Genomic DNA, 25,853 nt, shown 5'->3' with positions numbered 1-25,853 from the left:
ATTATTTTTGACTGTAAGTGTCTTTTCTTAATATCAATAAATTTATCATTATTATTTTTACAGGTCTAAAGAATCAGGATTATTGTTCCACTACTTTTTTCTTTTTGATGACCAACATTGTTCCCAGCAGTAGGATTATGACACGTGGTGGATTAATAATAAATAAAAAGAATAGTTTAGAAGCACAATGTCACCCCACAAATAACAAGCTTGATTTTGCATTTAATCAACAAGATTTTTTTGTTGACCTTTTTTTTTTCTTTTTGAGGTTACACCCAATTCAAGTTGGTTGCCAAAAGATGGTATAGTTTACATCTGCCAAAATCAATCATGTAACAGATGGTTACAAGACATTTACCAACAAAATTTTTTTAAAAAAAAAGCAAATAATTACAAAATAGTAGTATCAGAGATGAAAAACTTGGTAAAAAACTTTTAAGTACGGGTGAGCCAGCGGGGAGTGCATTTGCTCTTTTTCTTAACAACTACTTACACGTTCCTTCTCCGAGTTCTTTTAGCGACCTGAAACAAGCCAAAAGAAAAATGGGTTAAAAATAAAAGAGCACTTGGTTCGGTAATCTCTGTGCCCTTCGAAAATAAATAATTATTTTGCAAAAACTTAATATTTCCTTTTAATTTATGCCTATTATCTTTGCAGGGTTTTCCTAAACAAGAAACAGATATAAAATGAATGAATACAAGAAATGCATAAATGTGCTTACAGCATCTTCATCTATATTGATAATTTCTGACACTGATGACAAGTCTCTGGATAAAATCTGTCCCTTCTTTCTCTTCTCTGGACCAAAAATTAAATCAACTTTCCATTAATTTAAATGAAAAAGCCTTTTATTGCCTTATATCTAAATAACACGAAACAGTCACAAAAAAAAAAAAAAATAATAAGTGATAAAATATACGATAAATTACCAGACAAGGGAACTTTTCTGCTACGAAACTTTCTATCCTCCATATTTAATTTCGTCTTTGACTGTTGATTAGCATCACCTCTAAATTTATCAAGTGTGTCTTTGCCACTGTTGAGAGCAGAATGCACCAAAGGATTGCGGAAAGCAGCAATGAGTTATATAAAACCGAGCAATAAAATGGATATACTGTGAAATAGAAAAGTAAGTCTGAATTTGTATTAAGGGAAATGGGGGTGGGGGGAAGAGCAGGATGTAGATCACTGTAACCAAAGCATTAAGGGATCAACTCACCATTGCCGCAAATGCAAGGTGTTTGCCTTATCTGACGGTACAACCTCCTTGAAATGCAAAAAATGGACAGAATAAAATTAATAGGATCCAATCACAAAGAGAGATGAACAATGAAGGATCACAGAGTGCTGCAGCACAAATCATAAGCTTTAAATTGATGGAAATCAATGCAGGATATAACAACAATAAGATCCTTGTTCTAAATTTTGTGTACATTCTTTATTTTTGTTCCTATTTTTATTTTCAATGTTACAGGATTATTTTGCCAATAACCTCTTGGTTTGGTGGTAATCAGCCATTTAAGGCTGGCACCAAATCCCAGGTTCCAATTCAAAAACCCCCTTCCCTCCTCCCTAATTCTCCATCAAAAATAACAATAATAAAGAAGGAAGAATAGGATTATTTTCACTACTTGACTCAGAGCAGATCTAATTCTAACTAAACTGAACTTTTATGGAACTGGACAAAGAATCTTCTACAGCTTTCAAACACAAACAAATGCTTGAGTCAACAGTTTGAAGCTGAAAAGAAAAACTCTAGCTTCCATACTTACTTACCCTCTCTGTCAAGGAACAGTCACTTATTGTCTCCCAGCTCTCACTGTCCAAGCATAATATTTCAACTTCCCCATTATCACATGTGATCTGTCAATTGCAAGAAAACAAAATATAATCAAAACAACTGGGTTATATTATTGTTGGCTGAGCAAAGTATGTCAATTTCTTTTATTTCTCTTTCCTTTTTTCTTTGGGGGTGTGTGTGTGTGTTTGTGGAGGGCGGAAGGAAGCTCACTAATGCACATATATCACATTTTATAGCTAATTAAGAAAGCCAACAAGACAAAACAAGTTCTTCCAGAAAGAAACCTAGATATAAATATGTCCTGTTTTAGTGTTTATAACTTAAACTGAAAAAAAAAATTACGAGCATAAACATTTCAATCCTAAATCAGAGAAACCTCATCAACTAGCCACAGCTTAACATTTCTTTGAGACATTAGAGACAACAAATAAAATAAAAACAACAGATCAAGTTAAGTGTCTCACATAGTTGTAAAACTGCTACTGAAATTTCTATTAGAGATCAAACAGTCCACTCAGTAACAATATTTGTAAGCATTTACCTTGTGAGTGTTGTTTTCAGGGTTAAAGTCATCCACAGTGCCCGAATGAAAACTGACAAATGAAAAAACAACTAAAAGCTGCACACACACTTCAAAAATTGCTGAAATATATATCTCCTTCGAACAAGAGATCCTCACCAGCTATCAAAGGTAGACCATACTTTGATCCGCTGTCCAATTAATACCTCATTTGCACTCGGCAATTCCTGCTTAATTCAAAAGTACAGTTAATTTAGGTACGATATCAACAGGCCGAAAAGCTAAAGTTCCAATTGGTCTCAGTTAGAGAAAAATCTTACTTTTGAAGCAATATTGAACTTCACTTTGCGACTATTGGAAGCTTCAGCATTAATAATCTTACCTGCCCCAATATTTCCTTTCAAAGCATTACTTCTTTCAAATTTCTGAGTTGAAACTTGTGATTCCATCTGAGAAGGTTTCTGAGTGACAGAACCAGAAGAAGAAAAAGGTTGACGTTTTTCTAAAGCTGCTTCGGAACTGTTAGATGCACCATATTCCAGCTCCTCAGTAAAACCCTTATTATGGGATCCAATAGATACCAGTGCATTTGGAGGAACAACATGTCCTCGCCTACGTCCTGAACTGGTTTCCATCCTTGTAGATCTCTTATGGGTTTCAAGTGCCCCACAAGTTGAAAAATCAACTTGCTTGCCCAATACCATATTCAAAGTACCATCCTCATGACACTTTCGACCACGTTTATGAACAGAGCCAACTGGCTGAAACATAGAAGCAAATATGCAATTAGCGATCTCCATTGAAATTGCGTGCATGTGTGTGTATGTGTGTTTGTATGTGCACGCCCATGCACATTTCGAATATAAAATTCATCAATATACTAATCATGTCAATCATATGATCAACAACTGCTTACACACCAGAGAGACTTGCGACTTGAAAACGTGAACTACCCTCTCAACAAAACTTTGAGTAAGAAATTTCAAATTAGCCTGCACACAACAACTAAATCAGAATTTTGGTACAAGGTTTTACATGCAGACAAGATATAGTCATTGGGAACTTGCCTCTTCCCTTTCCATAGGAGTTATTTTATATAATGATGATGGAAGCAAGATCGTTCCCAGTGTGCAAACAGATGAGATGCCATTTCGATGTAAGGAATTTACAGCAGAAATTCCAATGTCTGCTAGAAAGTGCAGCCTCTGCATTGCAAGAAATCACCTTATTCACAAAAATCCTCTTCTTGGGTCAACATTAAATGCATTATTAACCCAAAAGATATCTAAAAAGAATTAAAAAGTCTCACAGGAGTTCTCTGAGCATCAACAGCATCCTTAGCTCTTTTAATAGCACGAAATATATAATTCAAATACAAGGCAGCATTATTAACAAGATCCAAATCACCATCAACGACACTGGAGTTCATTGATGCGTTTAAGAATGAAAGAAGTGGACTGCAAAAAGGAAAAAACCTAAATCACCAAAATTGACAAATGCATCCAACTTTAGTTCTAGGTAAACCAAAATTCAAAAGCTTGCCTTCTGAATAACATTTACCCGCAAAATTGAGCATATATTGCTTCATCCTGACAATCTTCAGATGGGAAGCCTGCATCATGCACAAGAAGATGGATCAAGAATACCACTATGTATGCTGGGAAATCCATAATTGACCCTCCCTGCAACATGGATGTTTGGCGTATTCGAGCTTCTCTACTGTATTCCTTGATAAATTCCACCATATATTTGAATGACTACAAGGACAAATCAGCTGGTATGCATTAGTAAAAAGCAAGTAATATAGATTACTTCTACAAGATATGTGAGGAAAAAAACAAAAGCATACATCATGCTGTAGGTCCTTGAGGCTATCAGAAGTGGCCAGAGTGAAGGCACAAGCATATCTTATAGGTATAACATGTTCCTTCAACAGCTTGTGTGTTTTATCAAGAAATAATCTCCTGACAAAAGAAGAAGAATCCTGGAAAATGACAGAAGGAATAAGCATAATTTATACAAAGATATAACTAAAGAGCAACAATTTCGAGAAAATGGAAAGATGAGCTATAAAGGAAGAAACATGAAAAGTGACTGACACAAGCTTTACAGGAAATGCAATATAGTAGTGGTGAATGCAACCACTACAAGCTGAGAGCTTAATCTACAATAATTTTTCATCGACAGGATTTGAGCCACACTGACAAATGACATGCTCGGGGAGAAATGCTGCATGTTTATTCCTTTAGCAGCAAGGCATCAGTCTTCAAACATTGAGGACTGTTTACGAGTGCATTATAAAATTAAAATGTGAACTTATATGAAAAAACTTGAGGCTTGACACTTTCTTGAAGCCATCAAAAGAAACAAATTCTCAGCTGATTTCAGACCTAATGTATCAAAGATATTGTGTAACCATAATATTTTGAAGGATATCACAAAGTCAAAATAATTAAAATACATAAACTATGGGAAAATAAGTATTACAAGTATGGAAAAAAAGTTAAATCTAGAAGCACATATTACATGGTTTGATATAGGAATTTGGAAAAGCCTTTACAATTCAGTTTGTTAAGTTACAAATCAAAATCCACAAGTTCAAAATTTTGCTTTTGCTGAATCTTTTACATCATCACTACTACCCCATAGAGCACACCTAGATCAAACCTACTTACCTTTGCCATCAAAATTGTGAAGCGAAAAATATCAGGAGAAATATGTAGGTCCCATCTTCTAGAAAGCTGGAGAACAGATTTTGCAGCAGCCAATCTTATATAAGCCTTGTCACTTGCACTGCATTACAATATAAAGTCAATGCGAGCGAAAAGGGTAGGTTGCCAATATATCTCTGAAACAAAACCCACTTAAAATCCAGATCTGCAGTAACAGTTTCCTACCCTGAATTTTACCTTGCTTTATTCTGTATAGATAGCTAGCCTAAATATCTTCATTTCTACGAAATTATGCTACTCTTTCAAAAGAAAAAGTATCTTATGCACAATGATGGAGCAGTCAGATCAATTTCAAAAGAAAACCTATGCTTACATTCACAGTGGTCATTGCAACATCCTCCGAATCTTGGAAAAAAAATTAGTACCCAATGAACCTTTGTCAAATATTTTTGTTAATATATAATGCTGAAAAGTATCAGGGACATTCCTCTACTGAATCACAACCCATATGTCTAAACTTTTTGAAAACAAAAATGAAACAAAGGCCATCTTACAAGATGTCCCCCAAAGCAGACACCCCAGTATTTAGAACTTAAGACTCCATCTCAGAGGTCTCAAGTTCTAATCTAAGGAAAAGGGGTGGAGTTATGGGATGGAAGAGGGCTACCTGCCTTTGTGTAGCCCAAGGTCCAATGGATCTCCATATGTACTACCAAAAAAATGACACAAGATATCAATATGAAAACCTCCAGAAGGCTTTTTCAGAATAAATGCAATTAGCTTCTTCATGACTGAAATGTATCAAATATGTCATCCATACTTGCCTTCAAACTCAAAAAGCCAAGAGGGTGTAAGTAAATCAAAGCATTTATTGAATAGCTTGTCAGCGACCTTGGTTTAGGCTAGTTTATGTTTGTTTGTTTAGATATTGAGCAAATTATAACAGCTTTTCAAGGCTTTTTAAGAGGTAAGCTCTGTTGCATTCAGGTTTGTGAACAGGCTTGTTCATAAATCATGTATGGGTTCTTTCATAGTCATTTATACACTGATGTAAAAGTCTCATTTAGACCTTGTTGACCAAGTCAAACTCTAAAAGGACAATTATAGATTTTAGAATGATATGCTACTTGGCTTTACATATATGTTTTCAGAAAGGATTTAAAGCCCTTATTTTGAAAGTCTAGATAATCTTCCTCCCTATTCTCCACCACACATTAAAAACCCAAAAAGACCCTCTATCCTTACATCATCATTGACAGGACCTTCCTCCCTCTTACAGCATATATACATTTTCCAAATCTCTCCCTTTTCCCATCTCACTAAGTCCATATCCAGTATTCCACTAGGTCAGTGGTCTTCTTTCTCTCAAGGTAGAATCAATTTCCCCCTCATTTTTCACAAACTACTAATCCTAAATCTGCTTCTTCTCATTTTCTAATTCCAATCTATTAACAATTAGGATGAAAAAGCAGCAATAGTGACAAAAATTCACATATACAAAAGACTTATTAATCATAAGAATTCCAATCTATTAACAACTTGGCTGAAGAAGTATGAAGGATAAAGTAAAGTATATTCCAGATGGAGGAAAGGAAATAGACAATCCACATATTTTAGAAAGCATACCATGAAAAAATATTATCAAACATGTCACCCTTCTGGAGCATCTTCAACAAAATGCCCAACAATGGATTAATTTGTCTATTGACCTGAGATCCTCGATGTGGCAAAAAACTCTTGACAAGCATCTTAAGCCCATAAATCTGCAAAGGATAGTCATTACACTAAATTAGCCATAAAGAAACCTACCAGCCAGTGAAATGAGATTTCTTAAAATCTAATGCAGTATGCCTAAGACCATTATATCATTGTTGGATTAGATCAGGCCTCTTGAACCAACACTTTCTAGTTTCACGTTTTTACCGTATGGTGTTGAATTAGTAATTCTGACTATCAATAGCTTACCATTCCTCAAAATAACAATTATCCTCACAAGAGCTTCAACCATAGACCAAACATCCAGGTCAAAACTCCACTCCACACAAGGGCATAGAGAATTACAAGAATGCCATCTCCTCCTATAATGCAAAATTTAAACCCCACATAAAAAGGTTTTCTCCTTTTATCATAAGAGAATGTGGTACTGCACATTTTAAAACTCTACCCTCAAAAAAGGAAAACCCTATATTTTCTTGTCATAATAGCTTAAATTCAGGTTAAAGGTAGGTAATACAACTGCAGCCTCTAGACGGCATATTAGCTTTCTTCTCAAAATCTAATAAGTTTGATCAGAGCACCAAAAGCTGAAAATATAATCATTGAAACAGAAATATTTACATCTGCATTTGTTGGTTCTTTCTTAATAAGATCACCCTATATGTCAGCTTTCTCCAGAAACAATCAGGATAAGAAGGGATCAGAAATCACATCTCAAGATCACACTGACTGAGAATTTAAGGGTATTGGCAGTGAAGCATGACTTGCAATTTACTTAAAGTGACCACTGACCAAGAGACATAATGGCATATCAATTAATACTTCTAGTTAAAAGTTAAAACTAGCATGCCAGAATTGCATTCATCATAAATCCAGATCAGTTTTAGTAGGAAACAATCACCTCAAATCTCAGATCAGTATCAATTTGAGTCTAGTCCAGTGACCAATTCAACTCCAATTTGAAGGTCAAACAGGATCTTGTTATGCTCTATGTAACTCTGTACATGCCTCACCAAGGCACTAGTATGCAATTAATTTCCCCAAAATTAGACATACACGTGCAATCCCTTATTAGAATGTTATCAATGCCAACCAAGTGAATCTGAACGAGGATTCAAAACAACTACACTTAAAAAGTTAGATTAACCTAATGAGAACACGTTTGTGAATTTGTAAATTGAAAGATACCGATTAGAGAAAAGTGCTAGAGTAACACATTCACACCCAGGAAATTTTTTTCTTTTCCATCTTTGCAATATTAAAAGTATGACTAATACTGGTTTTGGAATCCGTAATTGCTATTTTTAGAAAAATGCTAACAAATAAAAGAAAACTGAATGGATTCTTTGATGATCTCAGCTTGCAGTAGACTGACTAAAGCAACCACTAGCATCCATTCTCATCTTAACAAAACTCACTCACAACTCTTCCCAGTAATAATTTTCTTGTTTTATGACAATACATGATATGAATATATTGTTTGGTTCCCAAGCTGAATCTAACTTGCTCTCAGTCAATTGATCATCAGTTTAACTAAATTTTTCCTTCAAATTTGCATTTTTAATCAGTTTATTGGAATCCATGTGCACTTGAAAGATAAAATCTAGATATTAATTATCAAAACATCAAACTCCACTGTAACGGAAATCAACATAAATATCATTAATTAATACTTACATAGGAAAGGAAAGTTCCCCCTTCCAACACTTACCTTTAATTTGCAAGTAACAGTACACCCAGAGCTATCCTCAGTGACAGAAAGATCATCCAATGACTTTGCCTTCAGCGATTTAGATCAAATCAGTTACACAACAATTACCCAAAGGAGATCAGATGCTCCATCCACTAAATACTAGGAAAAGGAAAGCAAAAATCAAATTACCTGAAAAATATTTTTATAGACATGTTGTGTGATTTCTTGATCAAGATCTTCAAAAGTTGAAACCGAATATTGGGCAATACAGCCCAAAGACTGCAAAACAGTCGCAATATTCTGCCCGCTATGTAGAGAATCCACAAGTTCCTAAACATTAACAGATAAAATATTGACATGATCATCTAAAGGGCCCTCAAGCTGATATCAATCAGTGCCTTGACAATTTGCCTTTCTTTCTTCTTTTTTGTTTGTAAATTTGAAAAACACAGTTTGCATTTCTTGGTTTTTTTTTTATTTGAAATTATCACCACAGGCAACCTTCCTAAGTCTTGAGACACACACAAATTACATAACTACTGCAAACCCAAGTTACAATGAGGCTTCAGTTCTAAGTTAGCACTGCTGTTGAATGCTTTGGTTAGGACTGATACGAGCCTAATTGGAGACAATTCTTAAGATATATTGCTAAATTGACTAAAACCGTAAAAAGTAATTAAAAGTCCGGCACACGACATCGAAAATTAAAGTAAAGGAGGGAATCCGGGTGTAACTTCAAAATAACATTTCACCTTCCCTTTTGACTTAAGTGCATTTAAAAGACAACAAAAACATTAAATCAACAGCATGTTCAGAGAAGTTTATTAATACAATCAATTGAACTAGAAATTAACAATAAAAGGTTAAGGGCTAATTTTTCAGGTTATTGCTAGGTGTTTATCAAGGCTCCCGAATTTAAAATCAAGAAAACGTGTCTATTTGTTGTTTTTCTTTTTGAAACATCTTGTTTACTTGCTGTGCCAAGCATACATCATCTTTCACAACTTTTAGGTTTTGTCCATTTATAAGGAAATGCTAACTTAAGAAAAGTTGAGATAAGCACACCTCACATAATTCTGTGAAAACATATTGCTTAGGCACATCTATTAATGAAGCAATTGCAGAAACAGCATATTTTGACTGAGTACGAGTTCCCTCAAGACAGATCTTCTTCAAAACAGGGTAAAAATCACTGCATACGAAGAGCATTAATAAGAATTAAAATTAAAGATCACATAGAACCTAACAAAAATTTCTAAGGATAATTATAATGCAAAAAGAACAATCACTCAAGAAACTTGCTATCCCCCACACTAGTTTGACACCAGCCTCACTGTTTTAAGCATTTAACCAATGACAAATTTTAGATATATGCTAAATCCATATTTCAGATTACAGACATTGCATTTAATATTATCTAAGACTCAAGAATGCTTAAGTTTTAAAATTGTGAAGTTCACAACACATCTTTCTACCCAGTTGTAACTCAAAATCTCAAATATCAAGTGCCAAATGCCAAAAAAAGAGTGCAGAAATTACCTGAAATTGACAGAGATATGAGACCCCACTTTCGCTAATACTTGAATGATCTTATCATGAATCAGATATTTCTCTTCAAACAACAGACGAAACTGCAATTCTGAACCCCTCATGAGAGATGGGAAATTGCTGATGATAACCTGTATCATGTAAAATGTGACTGAAATACAACCGAACTTTCCATATATAATAAATCAAAATTTATCTTCACGCAGGACATAATTTTTTAATGAATACCACAACTAATAAAAGGCAATTCAAAGCTAACTTTCCCTTTCAGATAAATAAAAAAGCTAACTTTCTGTCATGACACTGCTTCTATGTCCAGATTTCTTTGTCTCTCTTCTACATTTATCCCAAGTAAATATTGAAGATTAAGTTTTAGTAAAAGGAATTGGTGTTCTGACTGACATAGCTCATGATCTTGTTGAATACACTATCTTTAACTATGATCATCAAATGTACAGGAATGCAAGTGGATTGATAGAGTCAAACAAGAAAATAACAGAAAATTTTGTAGCAATAGCATTACAATGAAATTGTCATGTTTATGCTCAAAGTAGCAGTCCTGTAATTACTACAAGGCTGATACCCCATGTAGGGGTAGACTAGAGCCAAGCCAAATAATAAAAAGCTCATGCTTGGCTCAATATAAGTGTTTGAAACTCAAGCTCATGTTCCAAGCTCCAGATCCAAGAGTTCCCAAAAACTCAAGCTCACTTGATACAGATCATTATCATATATTTAAAGTCATCTCAAGCTCAAGCTCAAAATTTAAGATATGATAATATAATTAAACAATAAAACTTGTTTCTTAATCAGCCAGGCTCATTTAACTAAATGAACTGAATGTCAAGCCCAAGCTTAGTTCATTTGTAAACCAAGCAAGATCAGCCAATATTCTTAAGTAGCTGAGCATGAAATCGCTTACATACAGCTTGACTTATTTCCATATCTAAACCGATAGTGTGAAGCACTCATCAAGTATACCCTTCACATGTTGAGGCTCATCTTTTGCCAAATATACTTGTCTTTTAATGCATGCCAATGAGTCAAAGCAATTCTTTTTCTTTTTCTTTTTTTTTGTTATATGTAGCTAGTCAATGTCTATTGAAGAATTACAGCAAATAAAGAAGCTAGTGAAACTATTTGGGCATTTCTGTGCAATGAAGGAACTAACTTTTTGCACATCAAGCTTTTGAAACACAAAAGAAAATTACATTAAATAGTAGGGTTGTGCATCACATTTTCCGATCAAATTATAAACTTCTGCAAGGGGATGATGCGTGCCAACCTTCGGACTGCAGGTCTCATTTTAGAATGGAAAAAGGAGCACCATTGATATTCAATGAGAAACAATTGTTCTTACCAGGAGTAGTTCAATAGAAAAAGCCTCCAAATTATTGCTTCCCAACCCACTAGTGGAAATGAGACTGAGAATGCAACAAACATGCTCTGAGTCAAATATATTAAACGAGCATTTTGAGGAGAGCAACTGCAAAAACTCAAAGTGTGGATGTTTATCTCCTATCACTTTAAGGAATTTATCCTGAAAAGGAAACGAATTTTGGTAACTTTTAGAGAAGATTCAAAAAATCCAGAATACAAAAGGGAAAACAAGGGATAATAACATATTACCTCCTGTTAAATATTTGAGCAAGTTTGAGTATATGGTTTTTAAAACACACAGAAAAAGCTCATGAACAAAAACAGGTCAACCGTTCCTATTAACCACATCGTAAGTAATCAGATGGACCACTAATAAAGCAGCACCTAACAGCATAAGACTCAGAATGATCTGATGGTCAAACTTGAGCCGATCCATTTAATTCCTAGGCTGTTAACCTCATAGGTTTCTTTCAAATTCTAGTACCACCAACAAGATATGACTGAACAATGAGTAAAAACAAGTATCCAATTCTCGTTTTAAGTATGTTAGACAATGCATCAATATAGATTTCTTCAACGGCATAGAATAGACCTCCACAGAGAACTGATAAGATACCAAATAGAACCAAGTTAAGCTCCAAACCAATCAGAAAATTGGGTGAAGAAACCCAGCTTCACAATTTTCATATCTTTTGATGTTGAGTTTTCTAATATTTCCTCGAGTGGTTCTTTATTGTCACAAGCACTTTCGTGGTTCAACCTAATGCAAAAGAGACCCCTCCCAGCTGTAAGGATTGACAACCCAGTAAACAATCGTCACTAATAAGACATGAAATCTCCACTAGCATCAATGGGCATATAATCAGAAAGTGGGCTACTCGATCCTTAAAAAATGCCATCCCGGTAGAAAACCATTACTTGTCTTATCCAACCACACTGATGGCAGAAATAAAGAACTTCCCTATGCTACTAGAAGCAGAAACATACATTTTGTGACATAAATGGTATGCAGTGATTACAGGATCCTTCAATCACTGAGACACAACATCAGAACATTGCCATTCAGATCAGAGACGCAATAGATCACCAAACTAAGATAGCCAATTAGGCTATGTACATAATATAGGAAAACTTTAGAAGCCTCCTCCATCATAAATGACAAATGACTCCCTTATCAACAACCAATCCTAGAATAGTTAACACATATTACCAACACTTCCATTCAAATTTCTTAAAACAAGGTTTCCTCTTAGGAATTTGGAATCTTCTTTTCAAGTCAAAGCAACAGGTCAGCTACTTTATTTTTCCTATTAACCTATATAAAACAACATCAGCCTTTTGGTTAAAACTTGAAAGTCTCTCTGTTTACCATTATTAACTCAACAGTATCTGTCAAGAGCCAAATATATATAGGAGTTCGTACTTGTTATGTACATGGCTATGCTAATAAAAAATGCAACCATAGAAGAAACTCAAAACAATTTTTACAACAAAATTAAGACTTTTTTTCTGATAAAGTAAATCAGATCAGGTTCAATAGGATATATTATAGCTTATCCATATAAAAAAAAGAGTAGGAAATATTATAGAAGTGTTTTAAGGACATGGATACTGAACCTAACAACCGTAGTGCACTACACAAATGATGCATAAGTACACAAAGAAAGCACGTGGTGATGAATGCATGGTATCTTTCGATTAAATTAAACCAAGAGGAACAAGTAAACAACGCACTCTTATCACCAGGGCATTTTTAAGTGTCACTTCATCCAGCAACAGGCCCAGTGAAGTGAAAATGTTGTTGTCCTTCATCTGACTCAATTTATCAAAGCACTCTTCAGCTTTGGAAGGATCTGGGAATGAAGCTGACATTTTCACAAAAGAACTCTTCAATTTCTTCTTCATATCCTCTGAACTATTCTCCTGCAATAAATATTTATCAGACTAATTAATCAAACCCAGCAAACAGTAAACTCCAAAGATCACAAATGAAACACCACAAGTTAAAAATATACCACACTCATAAGAACTTTCTGAATATTCTGTCTCACTGTGCATGCGCATGTGTGTTGAATGGTGTGCAAGAATTATGAGGAAAGAAATGAATGGCAGAAAGCCAAAGCCAATGCTTGATGCAAGATTAATCACACAAAAAAAAACGCACACCAAAGTAATATTTGAACAGGTAATGGTTGCATTAAAAATTAAAAAATCAAATATATGTAGGCATCTGTCAGTTAGCTAGAATAGAAGGAGAGCTGATTCATTAAGTCCTTAAATAAACATTATATGACCTCCTGAAAAGCAATACAAGCACTCTACCTTCTCTTTCCGTATGGCCAAATAATTCCGCATTTCAGTTTGCAACCTGAAAACATAAAGAGATGGTAATAACACATATGTCACCCTCACTCAAGCAGTAGTTTAGCACAACTACCTTCGTTTCTGAGATAAAATAGCACTCAGAGCCTTCACATGCAAAGGGCTAAAAAGAGAAAACAAATGGATCCAGTGTCTTGCCCTCTCTTCAACTGGAAGAAGCACCGGAAATAATTCCTCTGCAACAACAAGTTCTATGTTTTGGGACCTGAACATTGAATTTGACATTATAAGAGACCAGTTTTTAACTTTTTTAGCCCATATAAAGTGTAAAAATGCATACCTGAATTCTTTGCAATCTTTATCATAGCAAAGCATCAAGACTTTGCATGGAATCTGCTCAAAGTGATCACACATTGTGATGTGGCCTTCTGCACACTTGTTACAATAATCTCGATATACTTCCATCACTTTCTGCAGGGCTTTCTTTCTAACAGAAATCTGCATAAAAAGAGTATATAATTGAGTGGTAGACAGCTTTAAACACATATTAATCACACAAACATCCTAAAGCAAGATTACCTTCTTATCCCTAAGCCTCTCTATAACCTCAGATATTAGTTTGGATGAAATATATTTAAGGTTAGACCCAGCAAGCTCACAGGCAACAATCACTGCCTGCATTCTCACTTTATCATCAAAGTCCAACAGTCGATCTTCAATGGCAGCTGTACAGTTTGAGTCAAAGATAGAAAACACGTTAATTAGATTTTGGAGACTGAACAAAGTTACATGCACAATAACCAAAGAACTTTTATTATGGAGATGCTTACTGAGAAGTTCATGGGATTCTATCCCTGAGGGATTGGCCAAGTAACAAGCTTTAGCACATTGTAGAGCAGTCACTCTAACTTCTGAAGATTTGTCACATAATCTTTTCAAGAACTCTACAAAGAGAGCATGATATCTTTGTGCAAGACGGTATTCAGGTCGTAAAAGAAGTTTTCCAATTAGATTAACAGCTTTTATTCGGACATCAACCTGATCAGTCTGTAGATAAACACAAAAAGTTACTTCAACAACAATTAAGAACAAATTAAAAGTATAGTAAAGTAGCGCCTAAGAAACACTTTTTTGGAAAACAAGTAACAAGAAATCCGTAATACTAATCCACACTATTTAAACAATATGAACAATAAATAAAACCAGTTGACTTAATACGAAGTTGTACCATTAATTCCTGGGTTAAGTTGGGGATAATAGCATTAAGCATCTCAGGAGCACATTGAAAAAGTTTTAACACAATCTCATGATAGAATTCTTTGAGCTCACTCCCTACAGCATCTCTATCCAAGGAGCAAGATGTTAAAAATCCACAAACAAAGGGCTGAAGCTTTTCTGCACAACTTTGGATAACAGAGGCAGCAAGCTGAGAAGCTGCAGAAGTTGCACCCTGTACAACATACATTAATGTAAACAAAGATCCAAATGTTTGTTATTACATACATAATTATATATACCAATGAAAGAAATTCATCTATCATGATAGGCAGAAAATCTAGTCCATATGGTCTTTGTATGATATAATGAAAAATGGTAGACAATCTTGCTACTCAACTAAGCACTGATAGTTAAACAAAAAGTTTCAGTGCTCTATTTGAATTCTGAAGCAAATATGGTGCTCTTCTTAAGTACCTTATGAGCAATGACTTTAAACTTGAAAAGGCACCGCATTCTGAATAAGGACCATTATCAGAATGCACCACCACCCACAAACAAATTCTATGTAGCACGGTAGGACACAAAGACAAAGTAATATAATTTTAGAAACAATATCTCAATCCTAAGGATTCCTTGAATCATCAAAATCTCAAATGAAATTAAAATCCCAACTTGGAAGGAGATGCCAGAAGAAATGGCAAACTTAAGCAACAACCAAACTTCTTAATATCTAGTGAGAATTAACAGTGTGCGACATAAAAAGGAAAACAGAGAGGCCTCTGCCACCCAGAAATCCTACGCTCAACAAATATTTTCATGCATTCCAGGCCAACAAATGACATAACTCTTACTTAACAGATAAGGCATCCAGGAAGTATCAAAGCATAAATCATATGAAATAACAAATTAAATCAACATTAGCTCAATTTGTCTGCTCCAACAATGCTCAAACCCCTTTTTCGCTATCAGTTCCGGAATACAAGTTAAAAACAGTCTCACTTGAACAAAAGAAAATATGTCTGTTAACACTCACCTTACTCTCTTGTACAAGATTTCGCAAAATTACATCCGTAAGCTGGTGAGACACTTCCTCGTTTAAAATATGAGTCATTATAGACAAAATATCATTGATTAAACTCTGTTGATGGTGTTCTCTGGGAAGAAAGAAACAATAATGTTGTTTTTATCACATCATATACAAAATGGCAAATGAAAACAATAAGAATAATGAAGCGTTAAACAAAGACGATTGTGAGAAAATTATGGTGAATATATATAGGGATCATAAAATGAAAAGCCTTATATACTGTCGCAGCTTAAAAGCCCCACAGAACACAATGATTGCAGTAAAAGTAATAGAAGTTCACAGGTTAAACAATTTGCTACCATTCAACAAGGAGAATATAAAGACATAAAAGTCAAAGCTACAATAAGTTTAACAGAAACTCACAGCTCAGAAATAGGTAATTAAAAACTGAGTCATACATGAAAAAGTCAAAAGTCTAACTTGAGAGGCAAGAACAATAGAATGTTTATCAAGCATGTTTATCTCCAATTAGATGATTAAGAGGACAAACTGTTAATATTTTCTCAACTTCAGTTCAAGTAAGTTATCATTTAGAGATACACATAATCTGATAGATTTAAAAATACATAGCCCTTAGGTTAATCTTGTATGGAAAAGATCACATAAGAAGAAGGATTAAGTTAATTAAAGCCACAATATCATAAAATTTAATAAGTTAAAAGAAAATTACACAAATTTACCAAACAATAAACAGGAAATAAAAGGAGAAAGGAACCTGACCTCACAACCGAGAAAAAAATATTAAACATCTCAAGAATCAAATCACTGCAGTCAATATCCAGCATTATCACACAACATTTACATTGAGCAACAGTCTCCAATATCTTAACCCTCCTTGAGAAGAATGCGCTGGTAGTATCAGCAAGCTCCATGAACATGCTGAGAATGAGTTTAAACATATCCTGAAATGAAAGAGTTCATAAATTTGAATGATATAAAAGGAGGGAAACAACAATGGCATACAACAGTAACCATGTAATTTCAAACCCAAAAAAAATGTTACCCTAAGATATTTATCTGCAAAAGGTGGTTGAGGTGCCAGGATCCGAAAAAATTCACTGACACAAATGGCCACCAAAAGTCTAACATCTTTATCAGTGTGGTTAGATAGACCGTGCTTAACAATAGATTTCCTCAAAGGCTTTGTGACATCTTCCAGTTTTCCCACAACTAGCGCCTTTGTGGCAACTTCAACAACTGAAGGCTGCTCTATTTGCGACAACACATTCACAACTTTCTGCAAAGAGAATTACCAACACATAGAGGATCACACAAGAAGTTTTCCCCAACAAAATAAAATTCTAACGGATAAGCTCGTGAAAAAACTACTTAATTACTAAATGAAAAAAAAAAACATAATTATTGTTAAACAAACCTAACAGAGCATAATTTAACGTGTATAATAGATTCGCACTTATGCCGCCAAATGCACACTACACATTTAATAGAATGTCAAAACACATTTCAACATTTGCATAATGTACAGTAGTTACTCTATATTTTTATTCAATAAACGCCAACATTTACGCCAATTGGCATTAGGAAGTAAATCCACGTTCTTAAGCACGTGAAGATGAGAAAAACAACGTAATGACTTCATAAACCACCCCATAATAAGTGGTATTTTCGACTAATCGACATTTCTATCGATTTGTTTGAGAGAAATCGCTTTTCTTGTTTCAAAAAAGAGAGGAGGAGAAGTTGAAGTTTATGCTTACACGGAGAGATTTGACGATGACATCTTTGCTAGGACGAGTGAGTTGTTCGAGTTTGGCGCCGATTCCAGAGATGAGTTGCAACGAGGACTCGTCCATTTGGCGATGACTGAGAGGTTTAATTAGAAGGGAAAAAGAGAAGGAAAAGGTTAGTTTGGTAGTGGAACAAGGGACGAGTGAGGGTTTGGAGGGTTTATCCTTTTCGGCATTGGCTGGAAAAAGAAAAACTGGGGCTGAAAAATTTAAACTAAAACCTATGGAAGGAAAAGGCAGAATTGGATTAACGAGAAAGGAATGCCCCGGTTTAGCGGGGGGAATCCCGCCCTCTGATGCGCGTGGGATGACGCGCTGAGTGGAGGTGATGAACGATGAGATACAACGGGGGCTTTTACTTTTTAATCCTTTATCAAAGAGAATAGTTACAGTACAGACTTAATTGCCGAAAAAGCGATGCGAGTGCGAGGCCCAGGCCCAGGCCCGTCTTGTGAAAGGTATCCGAAGTACCGAGTTCAAATTGAAGAAGTGAACGTGGCCATACGCCTAGGCTTTGCTCCTTCGTCTATAAAAGCCCTTCCCTCTGTTTGTTTTATTCGCACCATCTTGCCTCACTCTTTAAAAGGTTCTGCTTTTATTTTTTTACGGTCAAAATATTTATTAAATCTTTGTATTAATATATTTATTTAATTTAATTTTTATAGTTAAAATTAACGTAATTTAATTTTTTTATTTTAAACATTATTTCAATTTAACCTCTTTCTTTAACAATATTTAATTTTATTATTAAAAAAAAATATAATATTGATGTGACATATTTTGATGATGTGACATTGACACAATAACGTGACAATATCACATGACATTAACATAGTAACATGTCGATGTTACATCATAGATAAAAAATTTTAAAAAAAATTATATCAAGTCATAGAGATTAAATTAAAAAAAATATTAATAAAATATAAATATTTAAATAAATGATAAATATACTTATTAATAAGCTAAATATTTAAGTGTAAAAGATTTATGATGTTAAAAAATATATATAAATATTTTCTTACTTGATTATTTGATTCTAAAATATTTATATTAATTTATCATCTTTGCAAAAATTATATTTGAATTATATTTCTATAAAAAAATTGAAAAAAATTTTATACCTAAAACCAAATTTAGATGAATAACTTACATTATGTTAGAATAAAATAATAAAAAAGATTAAATAAATTCTTTTTTCCTTCTATTTATAATAGTATAAAAATTTAAAATTTATTTGACTTAATTTTTAACTTGAGCTGAACTCAAATTAGCAAAATAAATTGATTTAGTTGTAACTTTCACAATTTACAAATACTCATTCTTTTGGAATTATTTAATCCTTATTCAATTTACCTTTTATTTAAATTTACTCAAAGTTTCTTATAAAACAATTTTACTTAAAGTTCAAATACTACAAATAAATTCTGCTAAATTTAAATTTATATTATTAATTTGGATCAACAAAAAATTTGTTAATACAAAATAAAACGATACAAATATTTATAATTATATTTAAGTTCATCAGTCATAAATGTATTCTTTAATCCAAAAAATTTCAACCTAAAAATATAATATGAAATATTAAACAAAATAAAAATATAAAAAATAAATAAATAATTGAAAAGGTGGAATAACTCAAATTATATGGGTGTAATAAGAAGTTTGTCATGCCTTCATTTTTTTAAAAACAAAAATTAAATCAACCTATTTTACTAATTTGAGTTTAACTTAAATTAAAACCTAAGTCAAATCATTTTTAAATTTTTATATTATTATAAATAGAAGAAAAAAAAAGAACTTATTTAGTCTTTTTATATTATTTTATTATAACATAATACAAGTTATTCATCTAAATTTGATTTTAGGTATGAAATTTTTTAAAAAAATTTTTTTATAGAAAGAGATTTCAAACTTAATTTTTGTAAAGAATATCAATTAATGTATACACTCTATAATCAAATAACCAAATAAGAAAAATATTTATATATATTTTTTAACACCACCATAAATATTTTACACTTAAATATTTAGCTTATTAATAAGTATATTTATCATCTACCTAAATATTTATTTTTTTCAATTTAGTCTCTTAATATTTCAATTTTATTTAATTTAGTCTCTATATTATATATTTTTATTCAATTTAATCCCTATGGGGTGGCACAAATTTTGTTTTGAAAAATTTTTTGATTTGCCACTTAACACCAACACGTCAACATGCCGGTGCCACATTAATATTGCTACGTCATCATATTAATGCCACGTAACATTGCCACATCATCAAAGTAGTATCACGTGGCATGCCACACCATCATGTTGGTGCCACATTAGCACTGACACCATCCTCTTTCATTGCAAAATTAGATGCCGTTATGGGAAGAAATTGAATTGAAGTAATTTTTAAAATCAATGAACTAAATTATTTCTATTTTGAGTATAAGGTTAAATTGAACAAAATTCATAAATACAAGGACTTGGTAGGTATTTTGATCATTTCTTTACACATTCTTTTTTCTTCAATTATTAATTATTATTTCTCTTGTATTGAATTGTTGTATTCTTTGCTTTAATTGTATGTTTCCTTATTTACTAATTATGATTGAAAATAATTATGGTGATAACTATGTTTTGTTAGTGTCTGAATCGCATGGCCATTTTAAGGAGAATTTAAAGTGTTGGGAGGGGAGTTGCATGTTGTTAGCAGCTTACTGTTATCTTTCTATATTCTGGGTATTTGTCTAGGTTTGCGCAAGCGGTTGACATTGGGGTTTAGGGTGGGTGTATTAATTATGACAGAGGTATTCATATAGGACATTGTAACTAAAAGCCAGATCGTAAATTTCCTTGCCAATATTCTGTTGATTTTGTGTGGAAAGGGTGCAAATTCAGTGTGATCAAGTGCCACGTTTACTTGTGAAAGTAGTAATATTACTCTACCAAGAATAAATTCTAAGAAATTGGGTAAATCAAAGTGTTTGGTAAATAATAAAATTAAAACTCGTGACAATTATAAAAAAAAGAAACCGCCATAAAAGCGGTTTAATTTTATCTATTGGATATTAGATTATTAAATTAGGTCTCTTGTGCTCCTAATCAAACTAGATATCCTATTCCATATAGGATTTAGCTGAAGAAAGTACATATAATTAAAAGCTTGTGCAATAATTAATCTTCGTTATTCCTTTTATGTAATCTTTGAAAAATTATCGACTCGTGATGATCATATTGAAGAATTCCCATGAATGTAGTGAGTGGCATATTAAGTTGCCTTCCTGTCAAGTCTCTTCTCTATTTTGCTCTTCAAAAAAAAAGTCTCTTCTCTATTTCGAGAGTGTGTCAAGTGAATGGTATTCTTTAATCAAAGATTCTTATTTCATCAAACTCCATTATCGGCAATCTATGAAAACCAACAAGAAGAATCTCAACATCATAATTAAAGAAAGAACATCTGATAAAGTACTCTCTGAAGAAGTTGGATTCAACCAATTTCAACAACCCTGCAATAATTGATCACCTGTTAAAGCTTTTTAGTGGTGACGATCATAAAGATATTTAAGATTTTTGTTCATATAATGGAATTTTGCCTAATCAATAGAAGATATAGAATAATAAATAAATGGGACAATATTCATGAATACTATAGTTTCGGATATGACTCGATTAATGACGATTACAAGATAATAAAAGTTGCACAAAAGATTGAGTTAATAAGTCATGCACTTATAAGTAAAGTAAAAGTTTATAGTCTGAAAACTACTTTCGTGACCCTTTTATAATGGGTACATTCACTTGTGTACTTGCACTGAAAGAAAGAATATAAGCAGTCCCCAGCACCATCATTGCCTTTGATATTAGAACTGAGAAATATCGCCAAATAGAGTTGTTTGACGACATAGAACATAAAACATAAAACGTAGTTACGAGGGCTTTTCAAGGATATCTTTGTGCAATTGCAACTTGTTTTGACGAAACAATCAATATATGGATGATGAAGGAAAATAGGGTGAAAGAATCTTGGACGAAGTTGTGTAGTTTCCAAGAAAGGATATCTTTGACTCGTAATTTATACACTTTGAGGCCTTTGGCTTATTCAAGGACGTGTGATCAGCTTCTACTACACCAGGAAGGTCTATCTCTTTTAGGGTATGACCTAAAAGAGAAGAAGTTCAAAGATGTCGACCATCCTCTGCGGAAGAATGTTAAAGCTTTTTTTGTGGAGATTTGTGTGGAAAGTCTGATTAAACTTGATGAACCTATTATAAAGTAAACAAGCTAAAAGATTGTAGAAGGAGATGACTGGAGATTGGTGCAAGATTTTTACTCTTTATCTATTCTTTATCACGATGTAAAGTTTTTTTTTTTTTGAAAATTCTCGCAGGTCCAGTTACCCTGTTAAAATTTTATTAATTAAAAATAAAGATACAATAGAGAGGGGGATAAAGACCGAATCTCCAAAATTACAATGAGTCTGAGAAAATTTTAAATAAATACTTAAAGTGGAATGTTTCATTTTACGTGCCTATTTATGAATGCAATCATAAAATTAAAATACTTCCATGTTACAATATTCTAAATAATTAACAAAATAAAAATAACAAATAAAAATTAAAAGTACTACTCCTTTACATTTATTTAAAACGAACATAAGGTAAATTTGTTTTGTCTAATCTAAGAATTCCTTTTAGCTCACCTTCGGTGGTTGAAAATATATTCAGGTTTCTGATGTGTATACCCCTGATTGGAGAGATAATTTGCAGCCTGATTTCCTTCTCTATGAATGTGTGAAATCCAGAAAATATATACCGCTCAAGCATTTTCGAATGGAGGCCAACAAATATCGAGTCTGAGAGAAACCTTTATGTCCCTCATGTATCATTTGTACAATCATTTTCGCATCCATTTCTATCCAAATTCTAAATATATTGTACTCAATACATAAAACCAAACCTCGATGTAATGCTATTAACTGTCTGTAATGAATTATAATATCCAAAATTTTTAGAAAAGTAAAAAATCATAATACCTGTATGATCTTAACGAATTCCTCCACCAGTAGCATTTTGAAAGGCATATTTGGAGCTACCATCGACGTTCAATTTAAACTCACCAATCAATAGTCGATACTAGTAAATCATAGATGTAAAGCTTGAGCAACAAATTCTGTGTTAAAACTTTTTTTTTTAAAGAATATTGGTTGCTTTTTCTTTTTAAGGAATAAAAGAAGATTTGTGTTAGGTCAAATCCATTCCATCATCAATATATCCATATAGACATACGGTCATGTTTCAAGTCTATATTGCACTATCTAGATTCATGTAACCCAAAATAAAAAATAAAAAAATCTCTTTCATTATCTCATAAAATCATGCCGACTTTGAATCAAAAATTGGTTCAACCGGCAGCATCAACATTAATTTATTCAATGCACAAGAATATTAATTTGCATTGAGATTTTATATTATCATGTACAAATTATTTCCCTTCTCAATTATAAAATTAAAACCATTGATTTTTAATTGGCAAACTTATTTTTCGAATTAATATGCCACCAATAGTTCTTGCACTTCGGCGCAACTTTCATTTCAGTCTCTCAACTAGGATTTTGACCAAAAGAACCCATTTACTCATGGTGATATAATATTGTAGAGAGCTGAAACATACAATGAGCCAGACTAAAGAGGCTGTTTTAACATTAATCTGTCGATTTTAATCAACGTTTATTTTATAGAGAATGTCTAAAATGTCAAAATATATGTAGTGCATGTTGTTATTGCTCCTGGGCCCAGTCAAGCTCATGAAACTTTTTGTAATTAAATAATTATATGCTACAATGATTATTTGCTATGAGATGTATGTGTGGGTGTATATATATATATATATATTACAAACCTATATTCTTTGATTAGATTTACACTTTTGAACGGTTTTAAGTAAACTCTTGAATGGTCTCAGATCTCAACTTTTACTGCTCGTTAAAATTTATCTTGCAGTTAATGCAACCATTGCCCATTGCCCACCCACTCAAGTTTATTTCTTGGAAAACATGCATGTAGCATCCTGTGATGACTCAATTTTCAGTCTGAGGTTACAAAAACATGTAATTTTGAACTCAATTCAATGTCGACATTTGGTTGAAACTGAAGCCTAGAGCTTAGACGCTTAGGAAGCGCAGTTCATTGGCTCTTTCCTTTTCAAAGTACTGATATTTGATTGTAACAGAAAGCAATATTCCAGTCCCTAAACCAATTGCTCCCCATGAAATTGACTACGACAGTTGATGCACCAATGCGCATCCCACCAAACGCAGCTACAGTTGGTACCATTCAAGTGCTAAGTTTCTAGGAATGCTATCAACAGCTGCCTAACAGAAAGAAAACACTGCAAATAAGTATGCGACAAGAGTAAAATGTTTCTCAGAAGAAGAAATTTATGCAACAAACCTGGGACTGCAGAGACATGTATTTGATACAGAGCAGCTGTATAATGCAAAGTAGCACTAATGTCCCCTCCCCATGAGTTCCTTCCATGTCCTCCTCCTTTGAGATACTTGAGTGCTTCATGGCACATAGTGAATGTGCCAACAGAATCAATGTCCATAACTACAGGGGTAGGCAAGAATAAACTGCATTTAGCTAAAACGTTTACAGAGCATGTACAAGAAAGTTTAATTACTTATCATAAGAAAGTAGTCAGCTAATAACTTTTGAGGTGTTTTTTTTTTTTTCAAAAAATGAAAAATAGGATATTTAATTGCTTAATAACTCTCTATGAGGCAGTTAAGAACAAAATCTCAAACGAATTCAAGAAAAGATGAAAATTGCTAGACCTTCAAAAAGCCATTGTGGCTAAGGCCAAAGATTATCAAGTTAAATTTACAAATTGCTCTCATCAAATGACCTTGTGCACATTGGAAACCTTGTTGGAAAGGCTCAAAGTACCCGTTTGGAAACCCATTGGGGGACAAATCCTCTGCAGACACAAGAAAATTGCCAGCAGCAGCATACACAAGAATGTCAATGCGGCCAAAATGCTTGAAAGTTGATTCAAGCACTCTTTTTGCATCTTCCTGCTTGCGAACATCCCCTCAAAGGCAGCTGCTTTCAAAAACAATAGCAAGTGTATACAATCTCTGTTGATGTTTCAGTGAAAGTACAATAAATGAAAAATCATGCAAAATGCTGGCAATTAATGGATCAGTAATCAACACACAGTGACAAAGCAATCGGTTCAGTTGAACTGATTATAACATCAGCAACCTCGAGGCAATGCATGAAAGTGAGCATTAAGCACCACAGAATTTTACAGTGCATTAATTCTGAATATCTCACCATAAGCATTGTCTATAGTAGTTGCTTGTTAACTTTTTCTTCTTCCAGTAGTGATCAGATTGGTTAAAACTATCAGTTTTTCAGCAACCAAAGAAGCAGAATTTGGCACTATTGAAGGGTTCTTGTTATAGGAAGAGAAAGTGTTGCAAATAATTAAAAGATGTACAAGAGGCGACGAAGAGGAAGATCGGAGAAGTTTTGAAGTATTAAGTATTGTGGCAAACAAAAGAAAATAAGAGAATAGATAGAGAATATGGAAAAGAATTAAAGAGAGAAGTTTTAGAAAAGTCAAGATCCCTCGTGGCATGCAATGGATTATTTATCTTAATCAACATAAGTTATACGACAATCGTGTTATGAAATATCTTGACAAGAGATTATAAAATCTTACCGAATGAGTCGTTGAAACTAATAAATGCATGGGGAGATATTTGTGAATACTACGATTTCGGATATGACTTGATTAATGACTATTACAAGATAGTAAGAGTTGCATAGGAGATTGATTCAATAACTCATGCACGTATGAGTGAAGTGAAACTTTATAATCTGAAAATAAACACATGAAGAAATGGTGAAGAAATCCCTTATCACTTTTGCAACCCTTTTGTAATGGCTACGTTTACTTCTGGGGCTTTACATTACCTTGCAATGGAAGAAAAAATATGGGGATTCCCTAGAACTATCATTGCCTTAGATATTAGAACTGAGAAATATCGCCAAATGGAGTTGCTTGACGACATAGACTATAAAACATATAACGTAGTTACAGGAGCTTTGCAAGGATGTCTTTATGCAATTGCTATTTGTTTCAAC

At 33.3% G+C, this 25,853-nt stretch overlaps 1 protein-coding gene across 4 annotated transcripts; it reads right to left on the bottom strand.

The window, feature by feature from the left end:
- Nucleotides 1–190: 190 nt before the first annotated feature.
- On the bottom strand, nucleotides 191–18,041 carry LOC18592331 (ARM repeat superfamily protein). 4 transcript variants are annotated; one of them, XM_018125890.2, is made up of 32 exons: nucleotides 17,677–18,041; nucleotides 16,962–17,195; nucleotides 16,679–16,860; nucleotides 15,905–16,025; nucleotides 14,882–15,103; nucleotides 14,484–14,700; nucleotides 14,233–14,378; nucleotides 13,994–14,151; nucleotides 13,769–13,918; nucleotides 13,654–13,699; nucleotides 13,066–13,254; nucleotides 11,312–11,491; nucleotides 9,943–10,082; nucleotides 9,469–9,595; nucleotides 8,593–8,733; nucleotides 8,422–8,490; nucleotides 6,621–6,757; nucleotides 5,662–5,703; nucleotides 4,998–5,115; nucleotides 4,172–4,306; nucleotides 3,883–4,079; nucleotides 3,632–3,779; nucleotides 3,390–3,527; nucleotides 3,243–3,314; nucleotides 2,643–3,083; nucleotides 2,482–2,549; nucleotides 2,344–2,395; nucleotides 1,778–1,864; nucleotides 1,221–1,267; nucleotides 931–1,037; nucleotides 723–799; nucleotides 191–522 (listed from the first exon to the last, which is right to left on the bottom strand). In XM_018125890.2, the coding sequence occupies exons 1-32, from the start codon at nucleotides 17,770–17,772 to the stop codon at nucleotides 490–492; spliced, it is 4,317 nt and encodes a 1,438-aa protein (XP_017981379.2). In that variant the 5' UTR covers nucleotides 17,773–18,041; the 3' UTR covers nucleotides 191–489. The 4 variants fall into 4 exon arrangements, 3 of the variants coding, with proteins under 3 accessions (XP_017981379.2, XP_017981382.2, XP_017981381.2); XM_018125893.2 differs by having other exon boundaries at nucleotides 723–794; XM_018125892.2 differs by lacking the exon at nucleotides 5,662–5,703.
- Between the last annotated feature and the right edge of the window lie 7,812 nt (nucleotides 18,042–25,853).

The sequence above is a fragment of the Theobroma cacao genome, chromosome 8, assembly GCF_053813885.1.
Source record: "Theobroma cacao isolate CCN51 chromosome 8, ASM5381388v1, whole genome shotgun sequence".
NCBI classification, from domain to species: domain Eukaryota; kingdom Viridiplantae; phylum Streptophyta; class Magnoliopsida; order Malvales; family Malvaceae; genus Theobroma; species Theobroma cacao.
The sequence above is the reverse complement of the archived record's forward strand: the minus strand, read 5'-3'. Positions and strand labels throughout refer to the sequence as shown.